Source organism: Zootoca vivipara, chromosome 1 (assembly GCF_963506605.1).
Source record: "Zootoca vivipara chromosome 1, rZooViv1.1, whole genome shotgun sequence".
NCBI lineage: Eukaryota > Metazoa > Chordata > Lepidosauria > Squamata > Lacertidae > Zootoca > Zootoca vivipara.
Genome location: NC_083276.1, coordinates 57,842,457 through 57,858,530, shown reverse-complemented (window position 1 = coordinate 57,858,530; position 16,074 = coordinate 57,842,457). Strand labels below are relative to the sequence as shown.

At 45.7% G+C, this 16,074-nt stretch overlaps 1 protein-coding gene across 1 annotated transcript; it reads right to left on the bottom strand.

The window, feature by feature from the left end:
- FGF19 (fibroblast growth factor 19) lies at positions 1–10,874 on the bottom strand. Its single transcript, XM_035117097.2, has 3 exons — positions 10,513–10,874; positions 9,906–10,009; positions 1–2,403 (listed from the first exon to the last, which is right to left on the bottom strand). The coding sequence occupies exons 1-3, from the start codon at positions 10,745–10,747 to the stop codon at positions 2,074–2,076; spliced, it is 669 nt and encodes a 222-aa protein (XP_034972988.1). The 5' UTR covers positions 10,748–10,874; the 3' UTR covers positions 1–2,073.
- Between the last annotated feature and the right edge of the window lie 5,200 nt (positions 10,875–16,074).

The window sequence follows — 16,074 nt, the reverse complement described above, 5'->3', positions numbered from 1 at the left end:
CCAGGACACAAACTCCGAGTTTCTTTCCCTTGGTGCCACATATAAACAACCTGTGTGACACCAGTACAGCCAAGAGACAACTGAACTTCTCATTCTAATTGGTTTTTATTAAAAAATGTTACATGCTGAAGCTACAGATTTTACACTCACAAACATTTTTACATTTCATTTCTGCTCACCCTTATAAAAATTACAAAGCTTTGCTACCTTTGGCCCAGACTGTTTTTTGTTTTTGTTTTTTTTAAAAAGAAACTGTTGGAGTACATAAATAGAAATTTAAGTATAAATATGGTAACAAAATAAATGGATGTGCGTGTTTAATAAATTAATCATAAATATGGTGTTGACAAGGAAGTGCTACATGAGGAAAATAATTATTTACAGAGCCATGCTACTATATACATACAAGACCCTTTGGGAAAGAATGTTATCCCATAGTAAGCTAATTATTCACTAGAGGAAAATCTAACAGTAGTAAAAACTGTTATTTACAAAATAAAAAATAAAAAAAATCCATGAAATAATACTCACAATTATATTTTTAAAAATTCCATCATGTTAGTCTATAGAGATTTAAAATAACTGAATTATCTCTTACAGATCATAGGTAGGATTTATCCATTAGGCCAAGTTGTGGAACCTCAGGCTCAGGATTTGGATTTGGCCCTCCATGCCCCTCAGTCTGGCCCTTGCCACTCTCATTAGGCCACGCCTTCTCTCCCTAGGGCACATCTCTCATAGAACTTGCTTCACCCACTGAGAGTTTTTGTCTAGATGGAATGTGAGCTATGATGATATCTGCCTGCCTGATCACCACAAATCCTTAGTACTAACCTTCTAATCAAATTCAGCCAGCCAGCAGATAGATGATACAAAAAGTAACCTATGAGGGTTATTGTTTTTTGCTGAAGTAGCATGAAAATATTTTAGTTACATAAAATTCTGGGTCAGGCAAAATCAGCCTCTGCTTATAGAATTGGTTACCTGTTCAATTGTTTTTACTCACTCCAGGGAGATCGCAGCCTTATCATACTTTTGCTCTTTCAACAAATAGTGTTTTGGAATTGTGCACGTGTTCTGCCTGATGAAGAACCCTGTGTAACCTGAAGGTTGGCATACTCTTTTGGCAGCCATTATTCAGGCACTCTGAACTTCAGTTCACTAAACACTCAGTGGTGCAGCACAGCGAAGAGGATGCTGGTTTCACCCCATTACCATTCTGGTCACTCTCTCCACAGGTTAGAGGGCAGATGTCCAAAGTGGGGAGCCTCAATTACTGATGGAGAACACTTGCTATGTGCTTGAGAACCCTGGAAAACCATGGTTCTTAAATGTGGGGGGAGCCTCCATGAGCACAGCAGACTCCCCACTTCAGATTCATGGATGGTAACTGGAATGGTATCAGGGGGCAGAGCCAGCATGCATAGTGTTCCCGTATGTTTAGTCAACTCCATAGAAGAAAACCTGAAGAGGCTTGCTAGAACACAACTGCTTGTCAGTTTCATTCGTCCCATTCCCTGTGGTTCATGCTACCTCCTGTAGGGATCAAACTTCCAAGGACAGAAATTGCATTTCAATAGCTAATCTTCTGAAAACCAGTAGCAGAGGTTTGTGAAAAGATTGTGTGTTAAGTGTTGTCAGTGGTTACTTGCTTAGCTTCGTTTAGCTGGCTGCTCCTCTTTAATTTCTGACACCTGATGTGTTTAAGGGTCTTGAAGAGAAGGACTTATCCCTCTTTGAATGAATTGCATTTGTTACATCTGTCATCAGGCCTCAGAGGTGAAAGAAGGAAGGAAGGAAGCAGTAAAGTAAAATATTCACGATCTTATCCCTCCAAGCATCCTCCAAGGCAGAAGAAATACCTGCACGCTATGCATTTTTTCGGTGAAGGCTTTCCAAATACTGTGCCTGTGTGTCTGTAGTCTTCACGGTACAGTATTCGTATTGCCGTTTGACGAGAAAGGGTAGTGCCACATCTGAATGTAGCCATGTGTGAAATATCACGGCTAGAAATAATATCCTGCTGGTAATGCTTTCTTTATGGAGCACAACTCATGCAAGGAGCACTTGTTCTCATTTCCCAAAACTAAGGCTTTTCACGGATACTTCTGAGGTGATGCCGAAGGGATCCATGCTGTCAGTTTCAAGAGGGGGACTGAAAACCCCGGATTGCAAATGCTGCTGCCCGGTGTCGCCGTAATCTCCAAAATCGGTTGACTCCACCGGCACAGTGTTGATCATTGGCAAGAAATGAGACAATGGAAAGTCTTTCCCTTTATTTTGTTGCCTTTGCCTGGCAGTACTTAAGGACACCAAGACTCCATATTTCTTGGACTTGTAGATGTTGTAGCCATCTGGGCGCATCTCCTCTTCAAAGGAACAATCTTCTGTAGAATAACTGAGCTGAGAGGAAGTGAAAAAATATTACACATATAGGCTTTGTACATTTTTTTTGCACTCTTAAATGGCATATGATGCAACAGTGTTTAGACAAATCACCCGCCTTATGGAATAATCTATTCAGTGGCGAGATAAATTGGGAACCATTCTTCCATAGAGCTACATTTGATACAGACTAGTGCAGGAAGATACAAGGAGTCATTTATAACCCAAACATGGAGAATGGAAGTGCTCAGTGGAGTTATGAATAGGTGTGCTTCTGCTTTTATAGATTTATGCAGTAAGATTCAATTTGATTTTCTCTTATTCTGCTCATTGCTTGAAAAGCAAGAACTGTTTTGAAGCCACAATGGCCCATCACAGCAACCCACAGTTCCTAGCTGAGAAGGCTTGTTTTCACTATGTAAATATAGCAAAAGCATTGCAGCTTAATGTGCACTTGAACCAAAGCTTACTGGAGTTCATGAGAAGCCTCAGGCTACCAGAAGCTAAAGGCAAATAACAGGGGGAAAGTTCACGGTAAAACAGATTGCTGCATAGTTAAAGCAACTGCCATACATGTCTCGATTCTGATGAGGTTGCTGAACAGGCTGCCATTGCCAAGCCCTGACTCAACAACGTAAGTTGTGTCAACCTATCCCAACTATGCCCTCTCACGTTCATGGTGTTAGACTCCAGGGGGATTTCTGTGTTTTATTGGAGTCCTAGGTGTCCTTTCCCATTTACCAAAACCTGATTTGCCTCCTTGTATACTAGGGGCAATGAAGCAATAGAGCTGACAACTAGAACACAAATGGTGAAAGATCTAACATGAGTTCGCTGAACACAGGCTAAACACTATTTGGAGACCAACTCCATGATGCTGGTGACAGCAGAGCACTTTCATCTCCATCACCATTGCATCAGCACAGCGCTATCCAGACAACATTTTTCAGGGTGCCCCTTCCAGAAGGAGGAGGAGGAGGAGGAGGAGGAGGAGTTTGGATTTGATATCTCGCTTTATCACTACCCTAAGGATTCTCAAAGGGACACAGGTGGCGCTGTGGTCTAAACCACTGAGCCTAGGGCTTGCCGATCAGAAGGTCGGCAGTTCGAATCCCCACGACCGAGCGAGCTCCCGTTCGGTCCCAGTTCCTGCCCACCCAGCAGTTCAAAAGCACGTCAAAGTGCAAGTAGATAAATAGGTACCAGAAGTGCTACAGCGGTACCAGAAGTGGTTCACCAGAAGTGGCTTAGTCATGCTGGCCACATGACCCAGAAGCTGTCTGCGGACAAACGCCAGCTTCCTCGGCCTATAGAGCAAGATGAGCACCGCAACCCCAGAGTCGTCCGTGACTGGACCTAACGGTCGGGTAAATTTACCATTTAAGGAGTCTCAAAGTGGCTAACATTCTCCTTTCCCCTCCTCCCCCACAACAAACACTCTGTGAGGTGGGTGAGGCTGAGAGACTTCAGAGAAGTGTGACTAGCCCAAGGTCACCCAGCAGCTGCATGTGGAGGAGCGGGGAAGCGAACCCGGCTCACCAGATTATGAGTCCACCACTCTTAACCACTACACCACACTGGCTCTATATCTTCCAGGATTACAGAATGTGAGAGAACCATTGATATTTTAAAATATAAAATTTAAATGATAAACATTTTTAAACAGTGCGCACACTCTCCCTGCAATGTGGCCAGCATTAAAAAAATTAGACATGAACCATGTTTAGTAAGCTAACTTAATTGAAAAAATCCCTTTGACTTTGACAAAACAAGGATTATTGTATTTTATAATGTCACAGAGTAAGAATTGGTCATGTAGTGTTGTATAGTATTAACATATATTCTGAGTATCGAAACCAAATATGTGCTAGCTAACACAGAAAGACTAGCACATAATAAAATAAAAAACAAAACAGGATGGTGATTTTAGTCTGTTCCAGGTCCTCTGTGTCACTGCTGTTTTTCTTTAAACTCTGGTGCTATTCTGGTTCGGTCATTAGAGGTGACTGAACTCTCGGTCAACTTAGAAGTATCGCTGATTGCGTCTGGGACTTCAATGATAAGAGAAATGGTGTTCGTGCATGAACTCTTTACCTGCCAAGTCCCTATGTCATACTTCCCCCCTACACGTGTAACATATTAGGCTGACAATCATCATTAAGAAGTAGAAGAGGCTAGAGCAGAATTCTCTTAATGACTAAATAGGCTTAAAGTGGAGCACTTCAGATGTGGATTGGGCTGTCAGGCATGTGGAAAAACATGTTTTTGGTTTTTGTCTAGATTAGCGAAACTTCTTGAGATGTGAGACTGCTGCCATGCAAGTCACTTAACTGCCTTTAACTGTTTAGTTAATTCATTAATTTTTACACAGTCACAATGCAGAACAAAATTCAGTATGGCAATAACAGTTTGACTTGCAAGGCAGTCCTCAGGCATGTTTACACAGAAATGAATTCTAATGTGTTCAGCGGGGCTTATTTTCAAGTGTAGCCTTACTTTTTGTAACCCAAATGATATAGATTAACTATAGTTCAAAAAATAATGCAAGTTCTTAACCAAGAGGCGGTTTACAACAGGTTCTGTCACCATTTACGGACAGCAGCTTGAATGAGACCAAACTTAAAACCCATTGTTTATATCTGTGTTTACTGTTGAAAAATAATCTTGGGGCAGGTAAGAAATGCACGTTAGAGAGTTATGAATGGGGATGGATATACTATTGCATCCAAAGGTCCCTGTTAAATTTCTATATAATCATCTGCTGGAAGACCACAAAAACAGCACTTTGAAAAAATGTTAACCTGATTAGACTAGATGACCCTTGCAGTCCCTTCCAACTCTACAATTCATTGATCAGCTAAGCTCAGAGGTCCACATTCAGGTGAAAATAGCTGCACTGCTCAATATGCATCCACATGTCAATGCACTGATTTCAGTAGGGCACAACTATCTATAAGCCTGATCTCAGCTGTGGTGCTGGTAAGCAGTTATATGATTATTGGGTTGGATGCAGGATGCAGTGGCAACACCCATGGCAGATGACTCTTTTGTCTCTGTTTAATATCCTCCAGTGAAGGAGAGACCACCACTCCCTGAGGCAGCCTGTTTTACTGTCTTAACGTCTCATGCCATTAGGAAGATCTCTCCTAACATGTAGCAGAAATCTGCTTCCTTGCAATTTCCACCCATTATTTTTAATCCTCCCCTCTTGAGCAACAGAAAACAAGTCTGCTCCATTGTCTGTCTGACACCACTTCAGATATTTGAAGAGAGCTCTCATATCTCCCCTCAATAGGGGAGGTATCCAGGATATACACACTCGGCACTTTCATGCCTTACTCATGGGACTTGATGTCCAGACCCCTCACTATCCTGCTTGGATTAGTCTGATTGACCTACTTAAAACTGACTCAACATCAATAAAACCGCAGCAATCCACCTCACAACAAACCTGGTTTCCTACAGAGTGCCATATAGTCTTAAATTAGTCTCCTTATGAAGTTAACTAAATAAGAATGACACATATCAGACTTTGAGACCTGATGCTGGATATCGAGGGCAATTTTTCAGCAGCATCTCAGTTCTCAGATATACAAGGGGAGGAAAGAATACATTATCCTCCAAGTAGGTTATGTAGGCTTTTCAAACCGAATGGGCATTAGAGCTCTGTGGATCTTAGTGATATAGGCTGCAATTCAAGCCTGTCCCCTCCTGATGGCAGCACTGAGCAGTCACCCTATCCGCAGCCCTGCTGCACACAGTAGCGGAGGCAGAAGCTCGGGGACAGGAAGATCACTGTGCCAGCTTGGAGTTGCTCATGCAGCAATGTGGCCCAATGCCATCATGTGAGACTCGCTCAGGAACATTTCTGCTGCTGCCACCCAGCGCAAGAGGGGGTTGGATTGCTCTGGTAATCTGTTATTCTGGGCACCTACACACCTCAGAGTAAGCCCCATTTCTTCTGAGAAAACATGCCCAGGATTGCACTGTTAGAGACATTAAAACTAAAGGTACTGTAATTGATTTTTGGAAATCCAGGCTGCAATCTTGCACCCATTTCCCTGTACGTCTCATTGAACAGGAGTTCAATGGCGTCTAGCCCATTTACTTTGGGCTAGACGTGCATAGCTTTTGGGGTGCAGTCCATGCTCCACTGAAGGCAATGGCAAGACTGCACCTTCTGTCCTTAGCTCATGCCCTGCTCTAAACAAGGAAATGCTGTGCATCAACTGAATGAAAATGGGTTGCATAGAAGAGCTTAAGAAGGCCCTATTACAACTGTAGCAGAGAGCCTGTAAATCCGGTGGAGGCTGGTCTGTTAGGGCAAATCGGGCAGCACCCCACCCATCTCAGCCACCCCCCCTTTGCCTGCCTTTGTACTTTGAACTGGTCCAGAGGGTGACCCTGGCTTTCGGCTTCTCCTCCTCAGTCTCTCTGTTGCACTTTTAGGACTTGGCAGGGGAGAGGATGAGGACAAACCTAGAATTAGTTCTACTTGGCATTAGCTCTGCATCTGCCTGCCATCAGTCACCCTGCCTTCCGCCCAACAAGTCTCTGTGGGCATTGCATCAGCCACCACTGTGTAGACCAGCTTTCCCCCAACTTGATGCTCCTCCAGATGTTTTGGAATAGCTGTGCTGGCTGGGGCAGGTGGAAGATGTACCAGTAGTCCAAAGTGTCTGGAAGTCACCAGGCTGGGGAAGACAGCTGCAGACACAAACTTTTGAGTCCATCACAGGTTCCCTCAACTTCAGTTAGGAAAGCAACAAAAGGCACTGATTTCCTTCACCAATAGCTAGATTTCTACAAAACCATACCTAGATTTCGGGGGTGGGGGTGGGGGGAAGAGAGGAATGCATTTGCTCTTAAAAGGAGCAATCTTTGGCAGATTATCTGCAGAATGACCTGAAGAGCAAGAAGATTTTGTGCTAATTTAGTAATTCCATGCAATAAATATTTGGCATATATCCCTGTGCAGCTGGAGAAATTTAAGCCCATGATTAACTGTCCCATCAAAATCACTGGAATTTATAAGTCCTTAACTTTGACCAAATCACGCCAAGTTATTTCACACCAAGATTCAATAATGCCTTTCCTAGCTTTGAACATCGGGGAATCATGTGTTGGTGCAAAAAGTTGCACCTTCACATGCACGATCCTAATTAAAAACACGATAAGAAGAGTAAGAAATTGCGGCTGGAACAAATGTTATGTAATAAAGACCTCAGGGTACAAACACCTTCCGTAATGTTATGGGTGTGATGTTCTGGTTGTACCGTGTTTCCCCCTTTTTAATACGTAGTCATAAAGTAAGCCAGGGCAGGATTTTTAAGCAGTTGTGAAATCTAAGACACCCCCTGAAAATAAGCCATACCTTGTTGCGTTCCTTTAGAGCGCAAGCGCTCGCCTGGCAGGGTAGAGTTACACGGAGGGATGCGGAGGAGGGAAAGCGCTCCCCCATCCCCCATCCCTGCCAGTTTCCATGTCCTGAGGCTGAGCGGCGGCGGGAGGCCCGCGGGTCCTTCCGCGCCGCCGGGGCGACGGACGCCGGCGAGAGCGCTGCTGGCTCCTTCTGCGCCGACGGAGTGTCGTGGGCTGCATGGCCCAAAGCTGAGCGGCGGCGGGAGGCCCGCAGGTCCTTCCGCGCCGCAGGGGCGACGGACGCCGGCGAGAGCGCTGCTGGCTCCTTCCGTGCCGACGGAGTGTCGTGGGCTGCATGGCCCAAAGCTGAGCGGCGGCGGGAGGCCCGCAGGTCCTTCCGCGCCGCAGGGGCGCCGGACGCCGGCGAGAGCGCTGCTGGCTCCTTCCGTGCCGATGGAGTGTCGTGGGCTGCATGGCCCAAAGCTGAGCAGTGGTGGGAGGTCCGCAGGTCCTTTCGCGCCACCGGGGTGACGGGCGGCGAGAGCACTGCTGGCCCCTTCCGCCGGATCAAGGAAGCGGCCTGCCGGGTCGGTGCCCAGCAGCGCCGCGCGGAGCAGCAGATCGAGTAAGCGGCCTGCAGAGTCAGCGCCCAGCAGCGCTGCACGGAGCACCGCCTCCTCAATCCAGCTCGGGGCTGCTGGGCACTGACTCGATCTGGTGCTCCGCGCAGCGCTGCTGGGCACCGACCCGGCAGGCCGCTTCCTTCATCCGGCTGAAGGGGCCAGCAGTGCTCCCACTGCCATCCGTCATCCCGGCGGTGCGGAAGGACCCGCGGACCTCCCGCCGCCACTCAGCTTCGGGCCATGCAGCCCACGACGTTCCGGCGGCACGGAAGGGACCAGCAGCGCTTCCGCCGGCGCCCTGGTGGCAGGGAAGGACCCGCGGACCTCCTGCCGCCGCTCAGCTTCAGGCCATGCAGGCCAACCAGACCCAGTAGGCCGCCTCCGGGATCTGGCAGCAGCAGGAGGCGGCTTGCTGCGCGTCCCGAGCCCTGAGCCAGCAGGACCCAGTAAGGAGGTACCGTACTTATAGTAACAATAAAAAAGACACCCCCCGAAAATAAGCCATAGGCTTATTTTCTTGAGTGAAATAAACATAAGACGGTGTCTTATAATGTGGGAAACACGGTATTTTGACATGGGAAGCCCTACTCAAATCCTTGTTTAGTAGGCAGGCTTACTTGGGTGGCCTTGGGTACATCGTTATCTCTCAGCCTCACCTACCTTAAGGGTTGCTGTGAGGACAGAAGGAGATAAAGATCAACCATCCAGCCTGGAGCCCCTTTAAATAGTTCAGAAAAGAAATCTAAACAAATCGTAAATCTTAGTAGTCAAAATTCTGGAATGCTGCTGGTTCTGCCACTATTCATAGAGGGGGGAAATACACAGAATAAGTGTATTTCCTCTTTTGTTCAGTTTTTATGTTTTATGTTTTATTTATGTTTTTATGTTTTATTGTGGTTCTGTTGGTGTCAGCCACTTATGGCCTACTTGAAATGAGGCTGCACTTTAAATTTTAATACTGTATTTTAATCTGTATTTTAATTAATTGTTTTTATGTTTTATTGTGGTTCTGTTGGTGTCAGCCGCCCTGAGCCCGGTTTTTGACTGGGGAGGGCGGTGTATAAATAAAAATTTATTATTATTATTATTATTCAAAGTTATTTGTTATTACATTAATGGTTATTTTATTACCATGCTACCTTAATCCTATCCAGCGTGGACTCTTCTCTTTGCGCTGAACCTTACCACCAGCGAGAATGGAGTTCCCAAATTACCTCGTGATTGGATTTTTTTAAAAAATTATGTTGCCTAATCACAGAGCCCAGAGCTTTAATAAATAATAATAATAATAATAATAATAATAATAATAATAGGCTTCATTTTAAACCCGTTTAAGATCGTGGCGCGACGTGTTTAGACTGCTTTGTTGTGTGAGAGTAAAATAAAATTGGCCAGGCTGCTATTGTTTTGTCTGGCCCGGGAGCACTGGATACAAATCGCCAGGAGCCTTTGTGGGGGGCGCACGCATGCAAAACCCCTTTCCCCCCGGGGCTCTCTCGGCGTGCCTAGGTCGAGGGAGCCCCCGCCGCAACTTACAAGCCCGCGCAGCCTCCCCTCTGCTTCCATGCAGAGGTAGCGAGAGCTTTCCACGCCCTTGATCGCCACCGTACGAACGGACACGGCTCGGATCTCCAGCAAACCTGCGCAGCGAAACAAAACGCAGCGTTAGTACACGGTCCGCGGACGAGGAGGTGGAGACGGGAAAGTTGGCTCCGCAGGAAACAACCGCTACCTCTCCCACTCTAGTGCGCGCAGGTTTCCAAGACCGTCGGTGTTTTAGATCCCTGTCCCAACCTGCACTCACTTATCCCCCCCCCACACACGTCAAGGACCCGCACATTGGCATAGGAAGGATTTATTTGGGGGGGGGCAGGACACCCACGCCCACCTGTCACCATCCGCTGTCCGGCTCTGTCTAGCTGCAGATTCGTAATGAAATATCTCAACGACAATTGTTTTAAATTCTTTTCTTTTGTCCCCAAGTGCTCAGAAAAATGTGTCAAAAATCTTTCTAGAATTTTTTTAATATTTAGTTAAGTATTTACTTACTTACTTGATTTAGCGGGGTCAGCTGCCCCCCCCCCAAAAGAAGAGAAGTGGCCCTGCAGGACTGTGCGGCGCTTTGGCGAGCCCGGTTACTTACTATGCAGATTCTGGGCGCTGGCGCCGTCCACTCGGCCGTCGCTGTTGATCCTCAAGAAATAGCTGAACGTGCTGTGTCTGCCGGCGGTGTAGAGGTGCCTCAATCTTATGGCCTCTCCCCAGCCATAGTTGACATGTGGTCCAGCATCGGTGAGGGGCAGGGACCGGGCGAGCGTGACCAAGCAAAGACCCACCAGAGCCAGGGGCGCGCCAGTTTTGCCCAGCGTCGGCCACATCTTTCGCCAAGGAGAGGAGTTCCACCGCAGCGCAAACGCAGGCAAAGGCGCAAAGGTTCCCGCGGAGAAGAAGAAGACCGAGGTGGCCAAAAAAAGACAGGGCGGGGTGGTGGAGAAGCTCGGGGCTTTGGGAGCGACTGCAAGAGAGTCAAAGCCAATCCGCGGCCTTTTATAGGCCTCCTTATCAGTCCAATCGATAAGGCTAATTCCAATATAGACACTGCTCCATCGCAGGACTAGGGCCAATGCCCGCCCCGCTGGATCGATAAGGATTACATCACAAGCCCCGGGACACCCCCTCCGGGTTGCATTTCTCACGCTCGCTTTATTTTATTCCCAAAGCAATTCGCCGATCGCTCTTCCAGCGTGGCTTAAAAAACGCGCACGGCGAGCAAAGTTTTCGGAAGACTAGCAAGCGTGCTTCCAAAGCTAGGATCAGAGGGAGGAGAAATGTGTGCGTGGTGCGCGGGAAGCGAGAAAGAAAACCTTGAAAAGCCGAGTGCACTAGGAGGCGCGAAGAATAGGAAGAGCGAGGAAATCAATGGAGAAATGGAAGTGAGAGGAGAGATCAAAGGCAGCAGAATTCACCCGAGACGTTGCAAATTCTTTCCGGGAGGAGGGTTGGGGGGGGTGTTGACCCTCCCTCCCCCTCAGTCTGTTGGCTTTCCCCAAAACTCATTCCCACGACCCACTCCTTGCAAAAATGCAAGCCATTTCATATGTGTTGAGAAAAGTGTTGCTTTGAATTTCGCCCCTTTTATTGACGAGAGCCCCAGCTCCTTTTTTTTTTTAATACCTCTTCCCCGTGCTGCTAAGGCAACAGCAGACCACCCTTTCCCCATTGGCATCTCTGGAAGTGGCGTGAGCGAGGCTGGCCCGGTCGCTCATTGTATCCCGCCAGAGACCACAGAGCTTGCAAAAAAGGCTGGCTGGAGAAAGTCTAAATCTCAATGGAATTTACTAATGACCCGGAAAATCGCCCACTTAGGGGGCGGGAAGGTTGCCTCGCTTTTGTTCCACAAGGTGGCCAGAAGCGCATTGGCTGATGCAACGCCTCCCAAGATTGCAAAGCGACGGAATCCCTACATGCAGCCTGGCCCCCTCCTCATCTCCATGCCTCTCATCAGGGGTGGAGGAAAGAGCAAGCAGTACTTATTTGTATAGAGGTCTAACTTTCTTTACTTCCTTTCTTTATTGCGTTCATATCCCACCTTTCCTCAAAGGACCCCTCTCCTTCTCCCAATTTACAACAACCCTATGTGGTAGGCTAGGCCCAACTAGTGACTGGCCCAAAGTCACTCTCGGTGAGCATCGTGGCTGAGGAGAGACTTGAACTGTGGCCCTCCAGGTCCAACACTACCCTGCTTTAAAGAAATCTTTTCGTTAATATGCTTTTAATTAATATACTGTAAATTATAGCATAACATCACATATCTATCTATCTAGTTTATATTGTTATTACAGTGGAACCTCGGTTTATGAACACCTCGGTTTACGAATTTTCGGTTTACGAACGCCGTGGACCCATCTGGAACGGATTAATTCACTTTCCATTACTTTCAATGGGAAAGTTCGCTTCAGTTTATGAACGCTTCAGTTTATGAACAGACTTCCGGAACCAATTGCACCTATGCTTCGGGTTAAGTACGCTTCAGGTTGAGTACTCCGCGGACCCGTCTGGAACAGATTAATCCACTTTCCACTTTCCATCAATGGGAAAGTTCACTTCAGTTTATGAACACTTCAGTTTAAGTACTCCGCGGACCGTCTGGAACAGATTAATCCACTTTTCATTACTTTCAATGGGAAAGGTCGCTTCAGTTTATGAACGCTTCAGTTTATGAACAGACTTCCGGAACCAATTGTGTTCATAAACCGAGGTACCACTGTAATGTTATTTTTTACGTATTTATCTTAAAGCATTTCTAAACCGCTTAATATTTAAAAATCTCTAAGCTGTATACAAAAAAAACCCCAGCATTAAAGACATTTTTTTTAAAGTTTCATAAAAACAGAGATGCAACATAAAAACCAGCAAAACAGTATTCTAAACACATAAAACTGGGAATTCAGTAATAAAACAGTTAACAAGTTAGTAGTGTAAACTAAAGCAATCAGAGAGTCACAGCACCTTAAAAGATGAACACATTGTTTTCATGGGCTCAAGCCCGCTTCATGGGATATGGGTGAAGTGATATCGTAGCTGGCAGGTAAATTAATAAAGGAGAAAATGGGAAGGTGGGAGCTGGAGAGTAATGAGATGCAATTTTGCAATCAGTGTGATAATGAACTGACAAAGCAGGGTTGAGTATGTGGAAAGCATATGCCATTATAAATTTGTTAGTCTTGAAGGTACCACAAGAGTCTCTGATTATTATTATTTGCCATTGGCTAGCATTCTCTGGATGTATATAGAATGTGTGCTTCTATGTGTGCCTACATAAAAGCATATGCATATGGTGCGAGCATACACAGTGATGATGTGTGTGTAAAACTGTTAGCTAAAAGTTACATCGTAAACCTCTGGGTGGCACTCCAAGGCCAAGAGGCAAGGACTTCTCAGACCATCTTTGGTTAACTTAGCATTTCACCCATTCCCAAAGTTCCTAGGCTGGACTGTCAAAACAGAGGTGGAAGAGCTGATTAGCTTTGGCTTTTTCCTAGTTAGATTTCCTGCTCATAGAGCCACACAGTTGTTGGGCTTCCTGGTATCATGTGCCCAACTCTCTTGTCCTTTCAAAGGATAGTGCAGGCCATTGCCAAATGATGTACATTCAGGAGACTTTCTTCAAAGCCTCTAATGTCACCTTTCGCTCAGTGCTAAAGCTCTTTAAAAGGTAAAGGTACCCAGACCGTTAGGTCCAGTCACAGACGACTCTGGGGTCTCGCTCTATAGGCAGAGGGAGCCGGCATTTGTCCGCAGACAGCTTCCGAGTCATGTGGCCAGCATGACTAAGCCGCTCCTGGCAAACCAGAGCAGTGCACAGAAACGCTGTTTACCTTCCCGCCGGAGCGGTACCTATTTATCTACTTGAACTTTCACGTGCTTTTGAACTGCTAGGTGGGCAGGAGCTGGGACTGAACAACGGAAGCTCACACCGTCGCGGGGATTCAAACTGCTGACCTTCTGATCAGCAAGCCCTAGGCTCTGTGGTTTAGACCACAGCACCACCCACGTCCCCGCTAAACCTGGGAGTAAACCCCAAGAGGAAGTCCATGGATTTCAGTCGGCCTGCTCTGAGGAGGAATTGGATACAGCTCTCTGTTCACTAATGAGTTCTGTTGGTTTCAGTGGGACTTCCTTCCCGACAAATATGCTGCAATGACTGTCCTGGTCTTACAGTTTTCCTAAATAAAACTATGCTTGAAACATTTCAGTACTTGACTTCTACATATTTATATGCAAAAATGTCTATATCTCCGACATTAAGAACAGCATAATATCAACATCAGTCTCATAAAAAAAAGAGTACAAAATACATGAGTTCGTGGCAATTTTTTGAGCAAATTGTTTTGCTTTTTTGCTATGATTGGAAGCCATCAATAAATGTTTGAAGACAACCTGAAACACCCTTACTGTTTTGTTTCTGTTTTGATTATGTATTTTGGTGCTGGTCTTTAAAGCCCTAAACGACCTTGGCCCAGTGTACCTGAAGGAGTGTCTCACTGAGGTGAGAAGCGAAGTTACAGGGAACCAGGCAGAGGGCCTTCTTGGTAGCGACTCCCTCCCTGTGGAACACCCTTCAGATGTCAAGGAAATAAACAACTGACTTTTAGAAGACATCTGAATGCAGCCCTGGATCAGGAGGTTTTTAGTGTTTGGTATTTTTATTATGTTTTTAGGTTGTAAGCTGCCCAGAGTGGCTGGGAAAACCCAGCCAGATAGGTGGGGAATAAATAATAAAATTGTTGTTGTTGTTGTTGTTGTTGATGCTGCTGCTGTGAACTGCCCTGAGATCTTTGGTGAAAGGGTGGTATACAAATTTAATATATAAAATGAAATAATGCACTTGTTTGAGACCATATCCTGCTGAATTCAATGGGGCTTATTTCTGAGTAAACACTGGGAAGTGTTCTGTACCTCTTACCCTTTAGAGATCCAGTTTGTTAATTGTACAAGGGCTGCTTCTGAGTTACATTGCCTATTACCTGTCTGGCCTGCTTGCATAGGAAACTGTACATACGGTATAAGCACCTGGCACTGTCACATACAGAGTGTTGTGCAAGCCTTGGTTTCATTACTAATACCAGGTGGATACATTAGAATACTTGTAGCAAGATAGAATGCTTTGCTGCATTGGGGATTGAGCCCGTTAATTTCCCCATGAGAATTAATGAATCTGCATTTGGGGGAAACTGCAGATCAAGTGTTCCGAAGGGAGAATCAAGTGCTTAGAGAATGGCAATACAGAGGTTCTTTGGCTTTATAGGAAGGCTCTGAAATTAGATTCATCCATGATGAATGGATTTATTTTGGGAATGGATTTATTTTGACTCAATATATGTTTGATATTTAGGGACCCGTCTGGCAGAGCCATGCTCAAATTCTGCAGCTAACCTTAATTCTTTGTTTGGCCACTAGATGGCGCTTTAAACCATAAGACTCCTCTCCCTCTCTCTGATTCTACAGAAAGCAGTGACAGTTTTGAAAGTGCCCTGTAAGCTTCTTGCAGCTGCCTTCTCAAATACTTGGCTTTATGTTTTGTGTAGCAGAAGCTGTGGACACTATCATTGCCTCTGCTTTAGGCAAGACAAAGTCCATTAAGACAGCTTATGTTAGAGCTGGTTCATTCACAAAGGGTCTGGTTCTCAGGGCATCAATTTCATTCACAAAAGTTTCCATTAATTGAAGTCAGGGGTGGGGAATCTGCAGTCCCCTAGATGTTGATGGACTATTTATTAATTAAAACATATACAGCTTTGAGCATTAAAAAACCCCCTCAGTGGACTACCAGTCCCACCACCCCGTCCAGAAAAAGCTGACCAGTGCAACTTGGGAGTCCCAGATAATGGGAGTTTATTAAAGGTGAAACAATGAATTTAGGCAGAAAGAGACTTGGGCAGGAAGAACCAGCTGCACAAATATAAGATGGGGGACCTGGATTGCCAACAGTACATGTGAAAAGGATCTAAAGATCTTAGTTGACAACAAGCTTAACGTGTCTACAGTGTGATGCAGCCGCAAAAAGAGCAGATGCTATTCTAGGCTGCATTAACAGAAGTATAGTGTCCTGATCAAGGGAAGTAATAATACCACTCTAGTCTACCTTGGTTAGACCTCACCTGGAATACTGTGTCCCGTTTTGGATGCCACACTTTAAAATAAA

What these genes read in the sequence shown, in the direction of transcription:
- FGF19 (XM_035117097.2), bottom strand. Translation starts at nt 10,747, where the DNA reads ATGTGGCCGACGCTGGGCAAAACTGGCGCGCCCCTGGCTCTGGTGGGT. An exon ending in CAGCGCCCAGAATCTGCATA is followed by an intron (nt 10,010 to 10,512) that starts GTAAGTAACCGG and finishes TTCGCTGCGCAG; the next exon opens with GTTTGCTGGAGATCCGAGCC. An exon ending in AGGGGAGGCTGCGCGGGCTT is followed by an intron (nt 2,404 to 9,905) that starts GTAAGTTGCGGC and finishes ACTTCCTCTCAG; the next exon opens with CTCAGTTATTCTACAGAAGA.